This window comes from Bos indicus, chromosome 27, assembly GCF_029378745.1.
Source record: "Bos indicus isolate NIAB-ARS_2022 breed Sahiwal x Tharparkar chromosome 27, NIAB-ARS_B.indTharparkar_mat_pri_1.0, whole genome shotgun sequence".
Taxonomy (NCBI): Eukaryota; Metazoa; Chordata; class Mammalia; order Artiodactyla; family Bovidae; genus Bos; species Bos indicus.
In genome coordinates this window covers 33530556-33552341 of record NC_091786.1, presented here as the reverse complement: position 1 = coordinate 33552341, position 21786 = coordinate 33530556, and the positions used below count along the sequence as shown (strand labels likewise).

General features: G+C 40.8%; 1 protein-coding gene across 6 annotated transcripts in view; it reads left to right on the top strand.

Annotated features, from left to right (window-relative positions):
* The window catches only part of NSD3 (nuclear receptor binding SET domain protein 3), a 99543-nt gene that overhangs the window by 46517 nt on the left and 31240 nt on the right, over positions 1-21786 (top strand). For 5 of the 6 annotated variants that reach the window (XM_070781400.1, XM_019953262.2, XM_019953265.2 and 2 more), the window contains 8 exons: positions 4009-4163; positions 5880-6395; positions 8313-8439; positions 12945-13045; positions 15356-15401; positions 18397-18527; positions 19125-19253; positions 20065-20191. In XM_070781400.1, coding sequence (XP_070637501.1) covers positions 4009-4163; positions 5880-6395; positions 8313-8439; positions 12945-13045; positions 15356-15401; positions 18397-18527; positions 19125-19253; positions 20065-20191 — 1332 coding nt within the window. Of the gene's footprint in view, positions 1-4008; positions 4164-5879; positions 6396-8312; positions 8440-12944; positions 13046-15355; positions 15402-16313; positions 17993-18396; positions 18528-19124; positions 19254-20064; positions 20192-21786 lie in introns of those variants that run through there. The other variant, XM_019953267.2, reaches the window with a different exon arrangement.

Genomic DNA, 21786 nt, shown 5'->3' with positions numbered 1-21786 from the left:
TCCCCTTAGAAAACCAGCCTTTTGGGATTATATAAAGAAATTTTTTTTTTTTCTGGGATACAAAGGAAGGTACAATTTATGCCTCATCTTGTATTTCAAAGGAAGTATTTGCATTCATTTTATGAATTAATCTGGTCTGGTCCTCAGTACTTTAGTGCTGGAAAAACTGAGTTTTGTTTGTACTATTGAGGAAACCAAAATCTGAGAATTTAGGTTTCAAAAATGTACCTTCTGATAATATCTTCAATTTTCTCTTTTCTGCAGTAGTTTTTGAAGTAATAGCCTTCCCAAGATACGTTTTACGTGCCGTAAAGTTCACCCTTTTAGAGCGTGCAATCTGGTGGTGTTTAGCACATTTACAGTTATGCGGCCATCACCATGACCCGATGGGCTTCCCTTGTGGCTCGGCTGGTAAAGAATCTGCCCGCAATGCAGGAGACCCCAGTTCAACTCCTGGGTCGGGAAGATCCACTGGAGAAAGGGATAGGCTACCTACTCCAGTATTCTTGGGCTTCCCTGGTGGCTCAGACAGTAAAGCATCTGCCTGCAATGAGGGAGAAAGGGAGGATCCCCTGGAGGAAGGCATGGCAACCCACTCCAGTATTCTGGCCTGGAGAATTCCGTGGACTATTCCTTGGGGTCGCAAAGAATTGGAAGTGACTGAGTGACTTTCACTTTCACCACAATCTAATCTGAAAACTTTTTTTCATCAACCCAAAAAAGAAGTCCCGTATCTATTAGCAGTCACTCCTCATCCCCCACTTTCACCCCCCAGCCCTGAGCAGCCACTAACTACTTTTCATCTCTGTAGATTTGCCTTTTCTGGACATTTCATATAAATCAAGTCATACGATATGATGCCTTTTAGGTCTGGTTTCTTTCACTTAGCACCACGGTTAGAAGTTCATCTATGTTGTCTCTTTTTATTGCAAGATAATATTTCATTGCATGCCTGTGCAGTGCAGTTTTAAATGAAGTAGTTTTTTGACAGTTTTTCTGAAAACCAGAAACACAATATAAAACTTGATTTTGGTGATTACACTCTACACGTGATACCTGAGAAGCATTTTGTGTTGCTTATTATCTAAACTGCTTTGTAAAATTTACCTTGAATTTTATACAGTAATCTTTGGTTTCCATATTGTTTTTAGTCAGTATTGCTATTAGTCAGATTCTTAGCATTGGAAAACATAGTTAACGGTTTTCACACATAAAGAGATAATTCTTTGAAAAGCACATTGAAAGATGTTTGGATCGGATACCTATTTTAAGTTGTATTTTATCGTTTAGGTCTTTCTCATTTTAAGTTTAAAAGTTAAAACTGAAATGCTTTTTCTGCTTATAACAATACATTTGGTCAGAAGCCAGAGGTGCCCAGTCTCATCCTCCAGATATGGAACTTCATTCTATATGACAAACTCTAGGTTTATCCAATATGATAAAATTAACTATTAGAGAAATGAAAAGCCTCCCCTTTCAAAAAAAAAATATACAGTACAGGATCCCTGGGGACTTCCCAGGCGGCACTAGTCCTAAAGAACCCTGCCTGCCAGTGCAGGAGACATAGAGATGTGGATTTGATTCCTGGGTCGGGAAGATCCCTGGAGGAGGGCATGGCAACCCACTCCACTATTCTTGCCTGGAGAATCCCATGGACAGTGGAGCCTGGCGGGCTGCAGTCCGTAGGGTCACAGAGAGTCAGACATGCCTGAAGCCACTTAGCACACACACACACAGAATCCCTGATTGTGAGCCTAGATATCATGCAGTGTCAAATTATCATAGTTTCTAAAGGCTCACTCTTAGCGTCTCTGTTTTGTAGCATACTTATCCTGGGAACCAGTCTAAGAGTAGCACCACTGGAGAGCTATGGTTCTCAGATGTTTTGGTCCCAGAACCCCTTTTACTCTTGAAATGTGAGGACTCTAAACACTTTAGCTTTATATAGGTTATATCAATTACTGTTTATGTTAATTTAAAAGTTAGAGCTGAGAAAGTTTAAAATATTTACCAATTAGAAGAAAATATACTCTGTTATTTGCAGAAATTTTTCATGTTTTATGAAAAATATTTTCTCAAGCAAAAAAATTGAGAAGAATGGTATTTTTACATTTTTGCCAATTGCTTAACTGAAAACACTAGATTCTTGTATCTGCTTCTACATTCAGCCTATTATGGTTTGTTGCTCTGAAGAAAAGGAAGATAATCTGGCTTCACACAGATGTGTAGTCGGAAAAGGGAAGTGTTTGAATAGCCTTTTCAGATAATTGTGGACCTATTTCTTTGATATTACACCCCTACTCAGCAAGAAGTGGGTCAGTTGCAATATGGAATCTGAAATCCTGTCAATAAACTTTTTGTACTTCATGACATTAAAATCCATTGGTTCTGTCTTATACTTTGAGTGGATCTTTGCCTTTTATGACTTAGAACATCATATATTAGCCATTTAAAACATATTTTGTGCCTATCTTCCAAATGTTGACACATTCCTTTATAGATAGTTTTAAAAAATCACTTTCTTTAAGTCACCACTTATTTCATCAGAAAATTCTTTGATTACTGAGAAGTTGGAAAATTCCTAGGGACAGATACTAGTTTTCCAATATTCTAATTTTTCTTGAAAGATCAAATTTTATTATTGGCAACAAACACCATCAGTTGTTTTTCTTGAAGTGAAAAACTTGTTTGTTCATTTTTGAGAAAATATCTGCCAAACTCTGAAGTTCCAATAACCTAGTTTTCCTCGCAGTCATTCTTTCAAGTAAAAATGGTGTTCTGTGAAGAGGTGGCCGGGTCACCATGCAGTTCAATCACAAAAATTTTTCCCCTCTTGACAGCCATCATATCTGAAGTGCACAGAAGTGATTTACACCCTTCCTGTGTCATCACGCAGAATATGAGAAAGACGTATGTTCAAGGGTCGAGACGTTGTTGTTGTTCAGTTGCTCAGTCGTGTCTGACTGTTTGCGACCCCATGGACTGCAGCACACCAGGCTTCCCTGTCCTTCACTATCTCAAACTCAAAGGGTTGAGATGTAGTAAAATTAATCATTTTTACTGCTTCATCAAGGGCATTAAGTAAAACTGGCCTTTTTTTTTTTTTAAACTGCCAGCGTGTGACTGTGAAGGATACAACACCAGTGTAATTTGGAGTCACTCGCTGCCTTTATTTGTGCTGAGATACCAGCAGTCTGACCCAGCTTGCTCTTGCCGTATCGACTGCACATGTCAACATCTCAAAAAAGACATCTTCTTCATTACAGTGACAAAGGTTTTGACCTCATGGGAGCCTGGGGATCTCTGCAACCTCTCCTCTTCTCCTGGGTCTGTGTGCCACGCTTTTCAGTTCAGTTCAGTCGCTCAGTCGTGTCTGACTCTTTGCGACCCCATGGACTACAGCACGCCAGGCCTCCCTGTCCATCACCAACTCCCAGAGCTTGCTCAAACTCATATCCATCGAGTCAGTGATGCCATCCAACCATCTCATCCTCTGTCATCCCCTTTTCCTCCTGCCTTCAGTCTTTCCCAGCATCAGGGTCTTTTCCAAGGAGTCAGTTCTTCATATCAGGTAGTTAAGTACTGGAGTTTCAGCCACACTTTTATGTCAAGAGAAAAGCAGTTTGATCAGCTCTTAGCTTTTAAAAGTCCAAGAAAATATGCCTTTTTTGAGGGAAAAATTATTTATACCCAGATTTGTTTGTAAAAAGGTTTGAGGCCTGTGAAAATACATCGTGTAACCAAGGTAACAAATCTGATAATGAGCAGAATATTTGTAATATTTTTTTCTTCTTAAAACTCACTGTACTAATTTTAATCGTTTGAGGTGATTTTTATAGTAGCTATTAGTTGTGTCATTGGTAGATGTTGGATTGCATCTTTGGATGATCCAAAAATTACAAGTTTTAATCAGAGTAAACCGGGGAACCCAGCTTAGGTTCACATTTTTGGCAAAATATACGTGGCTGCTTATGCCGTGAAATGACTAACAAGAATTTCTGCTTGCAGGTGCCCGGGAGTATCACGTCCAGTTTTTTAGCAACCAGCCAGAGAGGGCGTGGGTTCATGAGAAGCGGGTCCGAGAGTATAAAGGCCACAAACAGTATGAGGAACTACTGGCTGAAGCGACCAGACAAGCCAGCAATCACTCTGAAAAGCAGAAGGTGACTGATGACATAGAAGCATGGTCAACTGAATACGGATTTTAAAGGACTTAATAATTTAGTAGAGCTTTTCATACTTGAATTCAGGCAATTACAATGATTTATTTTAGTCCTCTAAGTTCAATTTTAATAATTTATTATCACTGTGTCAAATTTTACATATAAACAACATCACAGTCCTCTCAAAAACTTTTTCTGCTTAATACAATTTTGGCTTCTATTTTGAATTCTAATGCATAAAGTCTAATAGATGCTAGTGAAATGTGAATATTGTCAGAGATTTCTATTCTTTTCATTTAATTTCAGCATCCTGCCCTAATTCCCCTTTATGCTTGTTTAGCAAAATTGTTCTATGAAAGTAAAGTTTTAAAAATATTTAGTATTTACACTGAGACAGGCACTTTTTTAAGCATTATATTTATGTGTTAATCCATTTAATCTTCATTACAATGTCAATGAGGTGTAGAGACTATTATTCCTATTTCTACGGATGAAGAGATTGAGGCACAAAAAGCTTGAGTAGTTGGTTCAGCCAAGGTCACATTAGTGATGGAACCAAAGATGACGTGGTGGTGGACACATTAGAATTTGGACCTGTATTCTTGATAATGTGTCTGGTTGAGTTTTTTAACTCAACTAATTTAGTGTGGGCCTCTGGTGATTCAGAAATGTGTTCTGTTTTCACAGTAAGCTAATATTATTTCAGAGGATTTTGATGACTTTTATTAAACATTCTGTAACATGTTACAAATTTAAATGTCATTGTTTGACACATACTATACTATCTGATGGTTCCATTAGCTAATTTCTGGCTCCCTCAGTCTAAGCTCCCTGGCTAATTCCTGCTTGTTTTGGTCATTCACATACCTTTATTCAAAATTTTCTTAACTGTCTTGCCAATCCAGTCGTCTGATCAGGACTGTGGAAACTGTGATTCAGGTTTATTTTTCCCCTCATACGTTCCTGTCTTCTCATGTCTTGTCGACTGTCACGCATTCCTCGGGGCTCTCCTTTCTCTGCACCCGGTTTGCATCCTGGCACAAGCCGGCCGCATAGCTCCAAACACTGGTTCTCTGCCCCTCCCTTAGCTCTGTTGTGGTCTGTGCAGCACCCCTGAGCTTGAGGGTGACGTTTTTAATGTTTGTGTTTCCTAGGCCACTGAAAGCAATCATTTCTGTCACCTTCCTTCTCTCCGCCATCATCATTACTAGCTTTTTATGACTGTGATGTGAAGAGGACAACTCCTTGGAGGGACTCGTCCAGCAGAGTGGGCGACAGGGAAGGGTTTACCATCAGAGAGAGTGGACCTGCGTGTCCTCGGTAGTAGCACGGATCCATCAGAATTACAGGCTCAGAACATTTCCTTTATTTGCCTGAAGACCCTGAAGGTGTGTATGCACACCTGGAAAGACTATAAGACCACATGGGAAATACGCATGGGTTTCAATGTCCCTGTTGGAATAAAGTGTTAGTCGCTCGGTCATGTCTGACTCTTTGCGACTCCATGGACTGTAGCCCACCAGGATCCTAGGTCCATGGGATTCTCCAGGCGAGAATACTGGAGTGGGTTGTCATGCCCGCCTCCAGGGGACCTTCCCGACCTAGGGATCAAACCTGGGTCCCCTGCATTACAGGCAGATTCTTTACCAACTCCGCCACCAGGGAAGCCCAGTTAGAATAAAGCGTGTTCCCTAATGCCTGCATCTTTCTTTCCAGATTCGGAAACCGCGGCCTCAGAGAGAACGTGCCCAGTGGGACATCGGCATTGCCCACGCCGAGAAAGCGCTGACCATGACCCGGGAGGAGAGGATAGAACAGTACACTTTCATCTATATTGATAAACAGCCCGAGGAGACTTTATCCCAAGCAAAAAAGAACGTTGTCTCCAAAGCCGAAGTGAAAAAGCCCCGAAGACCGAGGTCGGTGCTCAATGTGCAGCCAGAACAGACCAACGCCGGGGAGGCAGCCTCCTCGCCCTCAGGTACTGAAATGCGGAGACACAGCCAGCGGCGGCACACGGGCGTGGACGAGGACGAGCCCCCTCCCGTGAAGGTGGCCTGGAAAACCGCGGCAGCGAGGAAATCCCTACCAGCATCCATCACCATGCACAAAGGGAGCCTGGACTTGCAGAAGTGTAACATGTCTCCCGTGGTGAAAATTGAACAAGTGTTTGCTCTGCAGAATGCTACAGGAGATGGGAAGTTTATCGATCAGTTTGTTTATTCGACGAAGGTATCTCCTTTTCTCATGGGTTTTCTGGGGGAACCCAGGTGTCTAGTAAGTAGTCAGTGTTGGCATTTAAAAAAAAAACAACCCAGATAACACAAGGTCATCATCTAAATACCCTTTGTATTCACCACACTTGAAATGTACAGTCAGTTTACTATGTTTAAGATGGGGACAAAAAGGACATAGGCAAAAAGGCTTTGTTTTCCTTCTTTTTCCCCCCCTCTTTTGTAATATCCCCATCTGTACTAGATTAATCTTGAGCTGTGCAGCCAAAATTGAGCTCAGCTCCCTAAAATTATGGGAAAAAACTGGGCACTTTGCCCATTTCTAGTTTGTGTGGTTAGCTTTTTTTTTTTAGTTGCAAAGTATGTTTCTGATTAAATCATCTCTGTCATTTATCTGAATTAACCATTGTAAGCATTGTACCTGCTGATCCATTTGGTGGCACCAGCAATTTTGTTCGGCTCACGTTGGCTTGGGGTGCTCATGCATTTTAGGGAAATACCAGAGCTGTGTGTGTCCTGTCACAATGAACCATGGTGATAGCCTGGGTAGGGGCATGAATTCAGCCTGTTCAGACAGAATGCCTTCTTCAGCCCGCCCTGCGCCTCCAGTCAGGGCACTTACAGTTTAAGGCTTTAAAACTTTTATAACATTTGTCATTTTTAATATACCTCTTCACTACCCTCCCAGCCCGCCCCGTAACCGTGGGCTTGTGTATTCAATTTAGTGACTCCTCATGGTTGTGTGGGGTTCCCTTGTGGCTCAGTAATGAACCGCCTGCCAATGCAGGAGGTGCATGTTTGATCCCTGGGTCGAGAAGACCCCCTGGAGAAGGAAATGGCACCCCACTCCAGTATTCTTGCCTGGAAAATCCCATGGACAGAGGAGCCTGGTGGGCTGCAGTCCATGGGGTTGCAAAAGAGTCGAACATGACTTAGCAACTGAGCTCACATGCATGGATGTGTACAAGTTTTGAAGAATTCTGTGGTTATTTCTTAACAGTGTCACATGCTCATTAAAATAAATAAATATAGGGGCGCCTCATCAGTGATAAATTTTCCCCAGGTGTAAATGTCCTCTGTTAACCTGTTTCTGCCTACAGAGTCAACTAATTTCACTAAGGTGAAGCTCCATGGAAAAACTTAAGTTATAGTCCCCATTTGGTTCTGTGAACAGCTTTGACTAGCAAATAAATCCTTTGCGTGCTTTTTGAATGTGAATTGGCTTCATTCTTGGAGCTGGGTTTTATCTGCTTTGGGATGCACAAGTCAAACTTGGTCACCCCCCTCCAAAGAGTGCTATTTAAATGAAATTTGAGGTAAAACTGACATTTTAAAAATGAAGGCTTTAAAAATACATATACTATATTTATTAATCACTCTTTTATTTCACTGCATTAAAAAATACCTAAAATGAGACAGAACTGAAATTGGACTTCTGTCTGCTCCAAATTGTTTATTGGGTGCACAGTTTGGTCATACTGTGATCTAAGGAGAGTCTTGTCTTTCAAAGACACATTGGCATTTTTATCCATGTAGTAGAGTACTTTACCACATAAAAATGCCTACAGTTCTCTTACTGCGATGTGGGTAAAGGAAGAGACCATTCAGACCAGAAAATGTTTTGGTTTTGACAGAAGAATAGGTAGTACGGGTTTTTTTTTTTTAGTGATATTTGTCATCTGGGCTTAACAAATAGTTTTTTTTTTCCCCCAATAATCTCATCATACATTTTAGAATACAACCTGATGACTTAATAAAATTGTTCTGATAATGGCAAGGATAATAAAGTAACTGCAATCAAAAACCGTATAAAATCCAAGCACATTATGATGGTCTTAAGCCATCTTTATAAGCCAGCAGTGCCATTTGTCTGGTAATCACCTGTTTGTTTTTTTTTAATTTGCCTTATTTAAAGGGAATTGGTAACAAAACAGAAATAAGTGTCAGGGGACAAGACAGACTTATAATTTCTACACCAAACCAGAGGAATGAAAAGGCAACTCAGAATATGTCGTCTCCTGAAGCAACATCTGGTTCTGCAGGTGGGTATGAGTATAGAGTACACAGACCCATTTGAGGTCTTGGTTCTGCTGGATGATCACATGGCAACTGTGTTCCTAGGAAACCTTCATTATCAGAATCAAGTTGTATTTTTAAAAAATCAAATTATAAAGGCAATTATTTCAATAGAGAATGGTTTAGGGACCAAAGAGCTTTATTGATAGTAACAGTGATGGTTATTTTTCCTATAGGAATTTAAATAATAGGATTCTATGATGAAAAGAGCATAGTTATAAAATCTATACATATCTGACTTAGATGCATCATTTGATGATCTGTCTGTGTGAAAATAACAGCTTTAGTTTTTCCGGCAGTATTAATACACACTTCTGTTTCCTCCTTTATCCCCTGTGGAACTCAAATTGGTGGATGCCCACGCTTTTTCCATTTCCCTTAGGTGTGCTAGATATCGGTAGCTGAGGTCTCGGGCCTAACTCTCTTATTAGAATCTTCTCTGATTAACAAATAGCTTGAATTGAAAACCAAGATACATTAGTGTAACTCAAAGGAGAAATGCCTATATTCAGTAAGATTGTGCCTTTGGAGTAGGCAAAGACTGACTTGTAACTTAAATTGAGTGTCTGGTTGGTTTGGTTTATATAACAGTATTACTGCTGCATACAGCTGTCAAGAAAAGAAATAGATATCAACTAACTTGATCATTTGAAATCTTAGAAGAAAGGAGTATGTTTCACTTTGTTCTTTATTTTTTTTTTTTTTTAATTTTTTTGGAGTATAGTTGCTTTAAAACAGTGTTGTGTTATTTTCTACTGTATAGCAGAGTGAACCAGCTATACATATACATATATCCTCTCCCTTTCGGACTTCCTTCCCTGTTCTTTTGAAATTTTTTTGGACTCTAAGAAGTGACCAAATAATTGTCCAAAAGGATTAAAGTCTTGAGACCTGAGGTCGTAATCTTAGATCAATAATAATTCAGGGAAACCTGTAATTGAGGGACACTAAGAGATAAATGTTTTTGTAAGGGAAATTTTGAGTCAAAATTCTTCTTACAAAAGTTAAATAAAAACAAACATTATTCAGGAAAGAACTTGGGCTACTTTTCTTTTAAAAAAAAGTGACAGGCCTGCAGGATGGGACGAGATGGTGGCGTATTCGTAGTGGGGCGGAGTAAATAGGAAGCCTTCATCCGGCAATGAGTTGGGAGAGGAGGCTGCATTCAAGGGGAGAGTGGCCAAGTCCAGAACCGAACTTGCAACTTGTGTCGTTTCAGAGTCCTGTACAAAAAGTGAAATTACAATGTTGAAGCAATGAATAATGGACTTAGAAGATCCTGCATTAATTAGCCATAGTTGAACGCTTTTGTTACCTTCTTAGATGCCGCGAGACGGTTGGCCTCAGTGCTTTTTAGTTAGGTCCAGGTTTTGTCATCTTTCTTTACACTGAACGGGTGGTAATTTGTCTGAATGTCAGCATGATACTTAGACTAGGAGGATCAGTAAACATCCATTTTTCTCCAAACTAGGGAGAAAGTAAATTCTGCATAGAATACTAGATTGATCTTCAATATTAAACTTTGACTTTTAATGGAGCTTGGTGTTTTCTTCCCCTCAGCTACTGAACATTTTATCTTCATGTTGTCCTTTCCATTTAAGTTCTCCTGTGAATTTTCTTCTTTCCTTTTTTTATTTTTTTAAGCTGTGGAAGGTTGTAATTCTTTTTTAAAAAATGATTTTATTTGTTGGCTGTGCTGGGGCTTCATTGCTGCGCAGCTCTTCTCTAGTGGTAGAGAGCAGAGGCTGTTCTCTACTTGTGGTGCACAAGCTTCCTGTTGCGGTGGCTTCTCTTGTTGCAGGGCATGGGCTCGAGGGCACGTGGACTCTAGGGCACATAGACTCTAGGGCACGTAGTTGAGGCTCCCAGGCTCTAGAGCACAGGCTTAGTAGTTGTGGTGCAGGGACTTACTTGCCCTGAAGCATGTGGGATCTTCCCGGATCAGGGATCAAACCCGTGTCTCCTGCACTGGCAGGTGGATTCTTTACCACTGAGCCACCATGGAAAGTCCAGTTATTATTCTTTATATCGAGAAAAAGTTCAGTTTCTTCCCTAGGCAGACATATGTAAGTAGATTGTAAATGACTTTTGTGATCTTACTTTAGAGATGAGCAGTCTAAAGCTTTGACCTTGGTTTAAATTTGGTTGCCAGCTGTAGCTGATAAGCATATTTTGCCTCCTTAAATGACCATTTTGCTCCTTGTGAAAAAACTTCTGTGGTTGAAAAGTCAGAAAAGAGACCTGGTCTCCCTTCAGAAACTGATTGCATCATCATCATCTCAGTTGGTGTTAACTACTCATGGAGAATTCTCAGGCTTTTTCTCAGTAAATTTAGGCGCTACCTAGAATGTGTGGCACTGCTTCTTTTCTGTGGTTTGAGGAATCATATTTGCATTTGTACAAGATCTCTATGCTATTTTCCAAATCCAGAGATGCTCACTTCTTATCCCTTAGAACATAAACAGAATACTTTTTCATTGTTTAGGGTTTTTTTTTTTTTTTTTTTTTTCATTTTTGAGGTTTTGTTGGGTTTTTTTTTTTTGGCTGTGCCACATGTCATGCGTGATCTTAGCTCCCTGACCAGGGATCCAACCCGTGTCCCCTGCAGTGGAAGCACGGAGTCCTAACCATTGGACCACTAGGGAATTCCCATTTTTAGTATTTTTATTTTATCTAAATTTTATTTATTTTTATTTTTGGCTGAGCTGGGTCTTCTTTGCTGCACCTGGGCTTTCTCTGGTTGTCATGAGCGGGGGCTACTCTGCAGTTACAGTGCGTGGACTTCTCATTGCAGCGGCTTCTCTTTTGGCTGCAGGCTCCAGGCACGCAGGCTTCCGTAGTTTTGCAGCTTGCGGGGTCTAGAGCACAGGCTCCGTAGTTGGGGCACATGGGCTTAGTTGCTCAGCAGCATCTGGGATCTTCCCTGGACCAAAGGATCAAACCAGTGTCTGCCTGCATTGCAAGGCAGATCCTTAACCACTGGGCCACCAGGGAAGTCCAATGTTGTTTTTAAACATAGTAGAGTTTATATGTTCCTTGGGTAGCTTTCAGAATAATTTGAAGGAGTCACCACATTGCCTTATCTTTATAAGATAATAGATCAAATATCATTTGCCCTTGATGGAACAATTATATGTTGTCATCCTCAAAATAAGCAAAGATTTTTGTTTGTTTGTTTGTCTTATGCAGTTCTAGTTTCATTTTCCTCTTTCCTGGTAGGTACTTGAGTATTGATAACTAAACCGAAATATGGATCTCTGGAATACTCAGGTGTCTGTGAGGGTGGGATGCCTCTTGTTTTAGTTGATGTTTCCATCAGTGTAAAGAGAAGAGTGAGAGTAAAGGACACATTCATTTTGTGACTTCTGTGCTAGAAATTAATTAAGCACAGCTCAGAAACAATACGTTATTGTCAAACTGCCTGCTCCTGCCCCTGAAAAAGTAATGGGATCCTTCTTTGGGCTTTCGACAAAGGTGATGAGAGCTGTTTCCCCTTAGACAAGACTAATGAAGCCAAGAGGTATACAGGTGATGTGAACCCTGTATTGAGGTAGCTTCTGCAAGGTGGTTATCATCTAGTGAGGACTGTTCAGGTGGGCCAAGTGCTGAGAAGACAGAGAACAGCTGCGCGGAAAGCGTTCTTCCTGCTTTGGGTCACAGAATGAACCATTCTGGGATCCATTCCTGACTTAGTGTTTTCTCACACTGTGGCCTTAAATGTCAGTTTTATCCTTTCCAAAACGGGGTCGCAGAGTTGGATACGACTGAGGGACTGAACTGAAATAATGTGTTTTATTGCAAAGACTCTTACTGTTTAAAAACCTTCTTAGTTTCTTTTTTTCACTATTTAATATTAACAGGCTTGAAAATTTTTTCAGTGAGTTTTCCATGACTATTTTTAAAGGATTCTAGTCCCTTGATAGTCAAATTAATGATTCATTATTCGTCACATTTTTGTGTTTTTCCTCCTTTTTTCTCTTTGGTTGTTAGTAATATAACAATAGTACATCCAGCAGCCAGCCCTGTTAAGCATTTTAAAGGTAGAATTAATTTATTTGTTAATGCAAAATACATAGTACTGAATAAATTTTGAACCATTACTTCCTAGTGTCAACTGAGAATGCAGTCGTTTTCATACATTTCCCGCCATCCCTTCATTCCTTCACTTATTATTGCCTACGAGTGTTGATCGTCTATTTTAGTTTGACTGTATAATTTTTAGAAACTTAATTCCTCTTTATTTGTATAGTTTAGCGTCTTTCATGAATCCTAGTCTCAACTTATCAGCCTTTACAATTTAACCTACAGTTTTCTGTGTACTCCCAAGTGTTTTAATAGTTTTTAATGATTTGTAATTACAAGACCAAAGGTAATGGATGAGAAAAGCAGGGAATTTGGTCAGATCTTAATTATTTAAATGTCAAGGCATCCTCGAGTGAGTTTTTATTTGCTTGTTTAAATTATCTTTTAGGCTCAGTAGAAAAGAAGCAGCAGAGAAGATCAATTAGAACTCGTTCTGAATCGGAGAAATCCACTGAGGTTGTGCCAAAGAAGAAGATCAAAAAGGAGCAGGTTGGCTTTCTACCTGTAGAGAGTTAAAGCCTTGTATTTGTAAATGTTGTGGCTTATGTTGGTACCTTAAAAGAAGGCGAGACCTCCCCAACACTGGATTTCCCTTCTGGACTATCTCATGCTTCTGCCCTGATGAATTCCAGTACCCAGTTCTAAGACAGCATCCCTGTGATTCTGCTTCAAGCATTTTCACAGAAAACAGTCAGGCTTCAGGAGATGGGAAACCAGTGGTCCAAGACTTTTAAAAATTCCTCTCATTTATTTTGAATTTTCTGTTATGAGCAAAATGATTTCATGTTTTCATGATTTTTATTTGGAACCATCTCTCAGTCCCCCCCCCCCTTTTTTTTTTTAATTTTAATTTTTGACCTAAGCTGCTAGTATGTGTTAATTTTATTTTTTAAACAAATCAAATTAACCGTAAGAGTTTTATTTAAGAAACATAATCATAGATGATCTGGTTTTTCTGCTGATATCACAGATTTTTTTGGAATGTTGTTTTCCCAGTAGAATGACACTCACCTGTTATTGGGTTATCAGATACACACTATTTAAAAAGGGAGGGGCATGTTGACTGAAGGGTATTCAGCCAGTGTAATCATTGTAGTAATAGGCATACTAAGTTACATTTTCAAAGAAATTTTTAGAAACCATTACTCCTTTAACTTAAGCTCACAGTCAGAATTTCTCTTCATTGTTTAAAAAGATATTCATTTTTACAGACCAGACGGCTGCTATTAAACAAAAAGAATTGTGAATAGTATTAGTTCCAATAAGCTTTCTATTTTTAAAACCACTCAAATACATTTAGAAGAATGTGGAGTTTTCTATTTAAATGACTTCCTTCAGAATTTTAAACTTCCAAACTTGAGGTGATTTTGTGGGTGCGTCATGGTATCAGCAAGCATGTAAAACAATTTTTTCAGAAATAGTTTAATACAAATTTAAATAGTATACTAATCTGATGTTCTTTTATCATCATTAGCTTTCATACTTAGGAAATTATATTCCAATAAATCTTTCTAAGCTCTTGCAGGTCTACAGTATTCCTTACCAAAATGAAGTTGCGACTTTGCCAGCTGGTTCTCCAGTTCAGTCTGTGACCAGCCAGACTAAAATTAATAAGGAGAATGAGTACCAAAACCGGGACAGATTGTTAATGCACTGTGTTTAGTTAGTAGCAGAACAATACCAGTGATTATTCAGAAGATTTTATATTTGTATCGCCAATTGTATCTTGTAAAAGCTCTTCTGTTGTATGCTTTTTTCTACCTGTTGTAAAAAATAAAAAATAAAAAAATTTTTAAAAAAGCTTAAAATAATCCTTAAATATTTACAAACTGTGTTGCAACATGCATATTTCACCACATCTCAAAGAAAACTAAAATTCAGTTTGTAGCTTAAGCAGGAACTCCTCCAAAGAGCATCCTTCCTTCAATTCCAATGGTTCAGCCCTCCAGTTACCACGCATTTTACATATCCTTTGGCAGAGTAACTTCTGATCTTGCTGTCCTAATGTAGGATCAAGACATTGTTCATAAGACACTCAAGAAAGCGCTTTTGCAATGTCGCAAATTTAAGTTTGTACTAGCAGCAGAAGTATTGAGCTTCCAGCTGTATGGAGCCCATAGCACTCTCTACAGAGAGAGTCCTGGTTCCCAGCAACTGAGATGCCAGTGCAGGTGTGGAGGGTCTTTAAAGTGGTTGTGAGTTGCATTAACCTGAGTATCATAGTGGGACTTCCCTGGTGGCTCAGACGGTAAAGCCTCTGTCTACAATGCGGGAGACCCAGGTTTGAGTCCTGGGTTGGGAAGATCCCCTGGAGAAGGAAATGGCAATCCACTCCAGTACTATTGCCTGGAAAATCCCATGGACAGAGGAGCCTATCATAGTAAGTAAAAGAGGAGTATCATAGTAAGTAAAAAATTACCCTAAACCTCTTTGGGGTGGGTGGAGCTTACAGCAACCCTGGGGCTGCTTGTACAAACAACCCCTCTCCTGCCTCCCAGATGCAGAGGAAAGCATCTGGGTTGTCTTCAGGCACCGAGGAAGCAGTGGGAGAGGGCTGCCCGAGCGCATGTGGCTGAGTGTGGTCCCTTGGCGCCCAGCACAGGCAGCTCGGACTGAAACCCTCCCTGACCCTGAGACAGCTTTACCCAGAAAACGGGACCATGTCCAGATTTCAGATACATTCATTGCTCATCATGACTTAAATTGATGGCCATATTATTCCCCCCACCCCCACTCTGTTAATTTAGCAGAAGGAAAGAAAAATTCCCTACTCATGCTGTATTTTTCTGTCCAAAACAGGTTGAAACAGTTCCTCAGGCTACAGTGAAGACTGGATTACAAAAAGGTGAGTTATTTATAATGTTGCTCTGCATTTTCCTCAATTAAAACCAATTTTAAAGAATTCTTCGTACTTCATGTATTTTTGTGTGTCTCTGTAAATCATTGTTGTCGCTCTTGAGTCAATGATTTGTGTGAAACTGAAGCATTCCCCTGTGTTTGTGTGTGTGTGCGTGTGCGCGCGCCTGCCTGCGTGTGTGTCTCTTAGAGTTGATCTTACTCTGTGCCTCCATGTGAAAAGTCTTGTTCGTTTTGGTAAATTGGAGAACACCACGTAGGCTTAATACCTGTTTCCAGCTTTTCTCCTTAAGATTCTGGGGTTTCACTGGTTTATAAACTAGGGATGTGACGAATCCACTTTTTTGGTATCGACTGAATACCGAATAGTAGCTATGGCAATGGTTGGCAAACCTGGACAATGACAAATCAGACGAGACCACCCGATTGAAAAAAAAAAAACTTGCCACGTTTATTTTTTACAGTGCTGTAAAATCTTTTTTTTTGTAAATTAAAATGATTCATAGCCTACTTATGGCCATTATTTGCTGATCTTATGCAGAATCTATTTGAGATATGCACAAAGTTTAAGAAACCTTAAACTTAAGTCTGTACTTTCTGTGTGCAATTTGACTGCAGTACAAACTCCATAGCATTGATTCGTGCGTTTTTTGGTGAGATCAGACTGTATTTAATGCCTGTAGTTTACTCTGGGCAAATTGCATTATTAAAAAAAAAAAAAAAAACACCAGCCTCTCTGCATTCTCGGGGAGAAGTCTGCAGCGATGGTCTCCGTGGAGATCCTCAGCAGAACTGAACAGCCTCTCGGAGGGAACACTGCTTGGCGGAGCTCCAAGAAAAGACATCGCGATCGCTGCGAGATTAGGAGGCCTGATTGCGTTGTGTTTCCACCATTCCACAGGGTCGGCGGACCGGGGCGTGCAGGGCTCTGTCAGATTCAGTGACAGCTCCGTCTCCGCAGCGATTGAGGAAACTGTGGACTGAGATTCCTGTACAATTTCATCCCAGAAACTCCAGACTTGTAGTCTCCATGCAAGATTTCTTTGTCGGCGGCTCGATAAACAGTTTCTTTGTTTTCGATTTTGATTTTGCCAATCATCACTATTGGCGTTTTCCTGCCTGGTTTCTTCTTCAAGACTCTGAACAATTGCTTTAACATTCAAATGATTTTTTTTTTTTTTTTGGTCTGAGCTGGATGGGTACAGCTTAAATCATGGGTCCAGCCTAAAAAAACCATCGTTTAACTTACACTGATCAATTTCAACATGGACTGTTTTTGGGGTTTTTTTTTTGTTTTTTGTTTTTTTCGGTTTTACGTTTTTAAATAAAGCATCATTAATGCACATCGCAGGGTTTTGCCAAACAGCCCAAACTGTATACATTACAATCATTAAAAGCTCTTATTTTTTTTAACATTAGTGCCGTTATCATGGAGAACAGCGTGGTGGCTGCCTGTGGGCAGTCTGTCCTTTTTCTAGCATTTTCAGAAACTCATCGGAAATGGCGGTACCTGTGTTTCCCTCCGAAAGCCTCTCAGTACAGCACTCCTGTTCCTCTGTTAAAACTCCTTGTTAATCCAGTGATCTTTTAGGCCAAGGAAATATGTTGTGGTGGTGTTCTGGGTCCATACACCAACAATGAAGGAGATAGATGTGTGTACTTGTGGTTTTTTTTTAAATCAGCGTTAACACGGGCAGGCACCCTCACTTTATAGATGTAAGGAAACCCTCAGTTGAAAACCTTGTAGGATGGGATGTGATGACGAGGTTCCGGTTAACCTGAGCAGTCTCACGAGGTCCACATCCTCCACCACAGACCGTGGCCACACACCAAGTACTGCTCCCTGCCCAGCCTTTGCGGATCGTCACGGCCCTCAGGAGACCTGTTCCTCCTGGGTCTCTTCTGGACTGCACACCTCCACCATAGCTTGCTGGGCTGATCTAAGATGTCTGTCTGTTGTATGGAAATTTTGGGGGAAAAAAAAAAATGTCCCAAACACAAAACTGTGGGTTGAAATATTAAGCGTCTCCTTGATTCCTTTGGTATCCACCGTGGCTGATCCACACGTTCCACCGTGGCTGTTTCTGTATAGCCTATTCTGCATTAGCCTGAGAGATTGTTGCTTTGTAACTTTTTGCACTATTGTTTTGGCCGGATTTGTATTACACACAGTTTTAAAAAAAAAAAAATTCCACACTATTCTCTGCCTTTTTTTTTTTTTTTCATCCTTATTCCTTCCCGCACCAATTCCACACAGAGGCCTCTCATCCAGCTGTTCGTGATTTGGCTGCACTTGAACATTGATTGTCTGTTTACAGCCCTCAGCACTGTGTTGCCTAGATGGCATGACGTATGTCGCGGTGCTGCAGCACTTGTAATGGTCACAGTAACTGCCCTTCACCGAGGAAGTCTCAGATGAACAATTGTGAACATCCAGGATTTATCTGGGGTGGGGGGCAATAATCATCTGAAATGCAAAATTCGGGGGAAAATGGCACTATCCGTGTACGAATCGAATACAAATCAAAGATTTGTCACATCCCTAATAAAAAACAAGAAGGAGGTGTCTCTGCAACCGTATTTGTAAGCTGCACAGTGTGTTGGGTTTTATGTCTTCCCTCCCCCTGCCCCGCCAAATTGAACTGCTCTTTGCATTGCTCCAAATCGATCCGCTGTCCTGCAGTTCTCACCGAGATGGTGTTTAGGTCGGAACTTGGGCTCTGTGCCAGAAAATAGCTTTAGTGCAGGAGCTCGGAATTAAATGTTTTCAAAGAGCGGTTGTAAATTACATCACTCACCATCAGGAAGGTCAGAAGCTTATGAAGTTTTGACTCGTGACTTCAGTGTTACAAAGAGAGCTATGCTTTTTTTTTTTCTCACACTACAGATGAGTTTGGGGAAAGAAAATATTCTCCCACAAGAAAAAATTAAAACAACAAATGTTAAGCACTATTTTAGGATTAATTTCGGTGTGTTGTATTAAGGTGCCAGCGAGATTTCAGATTCCTGTAAACCTCTAAAGAAAAGGAGCCGCGCCTCAACCGACGTAGAAATGGCTGGTTCCACGTACAGAGACACGTCTGACTCCGATTCCAGAGGGCTGAGTGACCTGCAGGTAAGTTTATGTCCCAGAGCCTGGGCGCAGTGCCGTCTTGCTTTGCCAAACCAAGTAACCAAGTAATGCTTTGCCTGGCTCTTTTTTTTTGGCGAGAATGGGGAATTGGGGAAAAAAAAAATACGGGTAGTAAAGAAACCATTTTGGTTATTTCGTAACTTAGGCGTCTCTTAACTTTGCTGTTTACATCAGAGGTCTCCAACCTCCGGGATCTAAGACCTGATGACCCGAGGTGGAGCTGATGTAGTAATAAGAGAAATCAAACGCACAACAAATGTAATGCACTTGAATCATCCCGAAACCAACCCCCCTGCCCCACACCCCCAGTCCATGGAAAAGTTGTCTTCCATGAAACCTGTCCCTGGTGTCAAAAAGGTTGGGGACTGTGGTTTTACATAACAGAAGCGTAGTTTTTTGTTTTGTTTTTCATTTTAACAGTTTCTGTCAAAACAGCAGACATCTGGTATCCAGGGGTTTTAGAAAGAAAGAAGAGGTTGTGGGAAGGTTTATTTGACCAAGGCTTACTAGGATTTTCACAGCACCTAATTTTGAGGAGATTTTTGTTTTTCTTAAAAGCCTGTTCCGTTTTCCACGCAGGCAGGCTTTGGAAAGCAAGTCGATAGCCCTTCAGCTACTGCAGAGGCAGATGTTTCTGATGTGCAGTCCGTGGATTCCAGTTTGTCACGAAGAGGCACTGGAATGAGCAGGAAGGACACTGTGTGTCAGGTAGGCAAGGGACCTGTCCTGCAGCCTGAAACAGTTGCCGGGACATCCTGCCAGTAGAACGCTTCCATCCTGTCAGAGAGGGTAGTATATTTCTTTAAAAAAAAAAATTGTATTCCTTTATTTGGCTTCATTGGGTCTTCCTTACAGTATGTGGGATGTAGTTCCCTAGTTAGGGATCGAACCTAGGCCCCCTGCATGGGGAGCAAGGAGTCTTAGCCCCTGGACCACCAGGGAAGTCCCAGAGAGGATAGTATCTTTCTGACTTGGAATATTACTTTAAAGCTACAGACCTCAAAGCCACTTCTGGCTCTTTTCTTCCCTTTCGGAGTTGGAATACTTAACTATTCACATGAAACTGTGGGTCCTCACTGGGATGTTGTTGCTTAGTTGCTAAGTCATGTCTGACTCTTTTGCCACCTTGTAGACTATATAGCCCACCAGGCTCCCCTGTCCATGGGATTCTCCAGGCAAGAATACTGGAGTGGGCCCCTTTCTGAAAAATACTGCTTTGTGCAGTGAAGCAAAGTTGAAGTCTGTGGATTCCAAAGAAGGAATCATCAAAGATCGAGTATAACTTTTAAACTTTATACATATTGGGTGCAGGGAAGAGTTTGCTAGTTCAGTGGTTCTCAAAGTGAGGGCGAAGGGCTAGCTGCACAAGCACCATCAGGATACTTACTGGAAATTCTCAGGCCCAACCCAGACCCACTGAATCAGAAACCGTGGACCAGCAAGCTTGTCTTCACAGGCCCTCTAGTGGTCCCGACGCCTGGTACAGCTTGAGAACTGTTGGTTTTCTGCCTTGTTACAGATCTGTGAAAGCTCTGGTGACTCTCTGATTCCCTGTGAGGGAGAGTGCTGCAAACACTTCCACCTGGAGTGCCTGGGCTTGTCATCACCCCCTGATGGGAAGTTCGTCTGTGTCGAGTGTAAAACTGGTGAGCATCCCTATTCTGGTAGATACGGGCAGCGGGCGGGGTATGCAGGGCCTCTGTCTCCTCTGAGTGTACAGAGGTTACATCAACCTCTGACTGTGATGGTTACATCACAAACTGTAACCATGGGGAGCTGTATTTTTAGTGGAAAGATGGAGGGGCCAGAAATTGGTTTGGGGGTGGGTGTTACCATTTATTTCTTTTACTCCATATGTAGGCTTCCACCAATCAAAATAATTTATAGAGAAAGAAATAGATAAGTTTTTATTTCTTCTGTGTCATAGCCTCGCTTCTAGGTAAAGTCATGGAAAGCAGGATGTTACCAATAATGTAAGTGAAGAGTCACCTGGTTGTGAGATGGCCTGGTAGTGCTTCTAGGAACCTGTTTGTATGTTTTTGTGGGCTTTATCTCAGTTTTGCTGTGAGGAACTATGAGCCAGTTGGATGTCAAGTATTTATGATATGCTGACCTTACCATTGATACTTTATTATTTTCCTACTCTTTCTCCCCTTTATTTGGATTCTCATAGATACTTATTTTATACTTTTTTACTTGTGTGCCTCCAAAAATCTTTTGTATATTCCAAATTCCATTAGAACAGTAACTTTGTTTTTAACCAAACACTTCCTAAATGCCAGCTGCTGTTAATACTCGGCATTTTATCTTCTTATCTTGTTTGATCCTCATTACATTATGAGATCGCTACTATTATTATGTCCATTTTACAGAGTGTGAAACTGAGGTTCAGAGCGTTTGGTTCCCAGCCTTGCCCAGAGTCACAGACGTACAGGGTGAAGCTGGGGTTCCGGCCCAGGAGGCAGAGCTTGACCCCAGAGTCCTTGCTCTTTCCCACTGCCTTCTGCCACCTTGACCCAGTAGACGGGGATCATGTATCATATATCCTGACCACACCCACACACCCTTACTTATATATACAGGCAAAACCTAAGCTACAGAAGGTGTTTTAAAGAAATAACTTATATTTTTCCCTACGTAAGGTATCATTTTATTGATCACATTTAGACTCTGCAGAAGAACTTTTGGACAGTTTGCCAGCTGACAGCCTCAGAGTCAGATCATCTACACATTGTTTTATTTGGCCTTCAGAATGAGTTCTGGACGTGTAAACACACAACAAGCACGTACTCTTGGTTCCCCACCTTCCCTACCATGCCCCTTTTCTGAAACTCTGTCACTGAGTCGTTGATGTGCCTGTAGTTTAAATTAAGCTTTCAAATTTTCAGCCTGTAGTTTAAATTACTGATGGGAAGGACCATGTATCTCAGTATTAAAACACTCTTAGGGCTTCTTTTCTAACTCTAGAATCCAGCAGAAATCTGCCAACAAATGTTAGATGTAATCTAATTTGGTACACATCTGCTAGAAAATTTAAGAAGGAAATTTGCTTTAAAAACAATTTAAGTAAAACAAAGTTAGAGGACTCATACTTCCTGATTTCAGAATTTACTACAAAGCTACAGTAATTAAAACAGTGTAGTACTGGCATAAAGACATAAACCAATGAAATAGATTAGGGAGCCCAGAAATAAACTCACATATATGGTCAAATGATTTTTTAACAAGGGTGCAAACACTG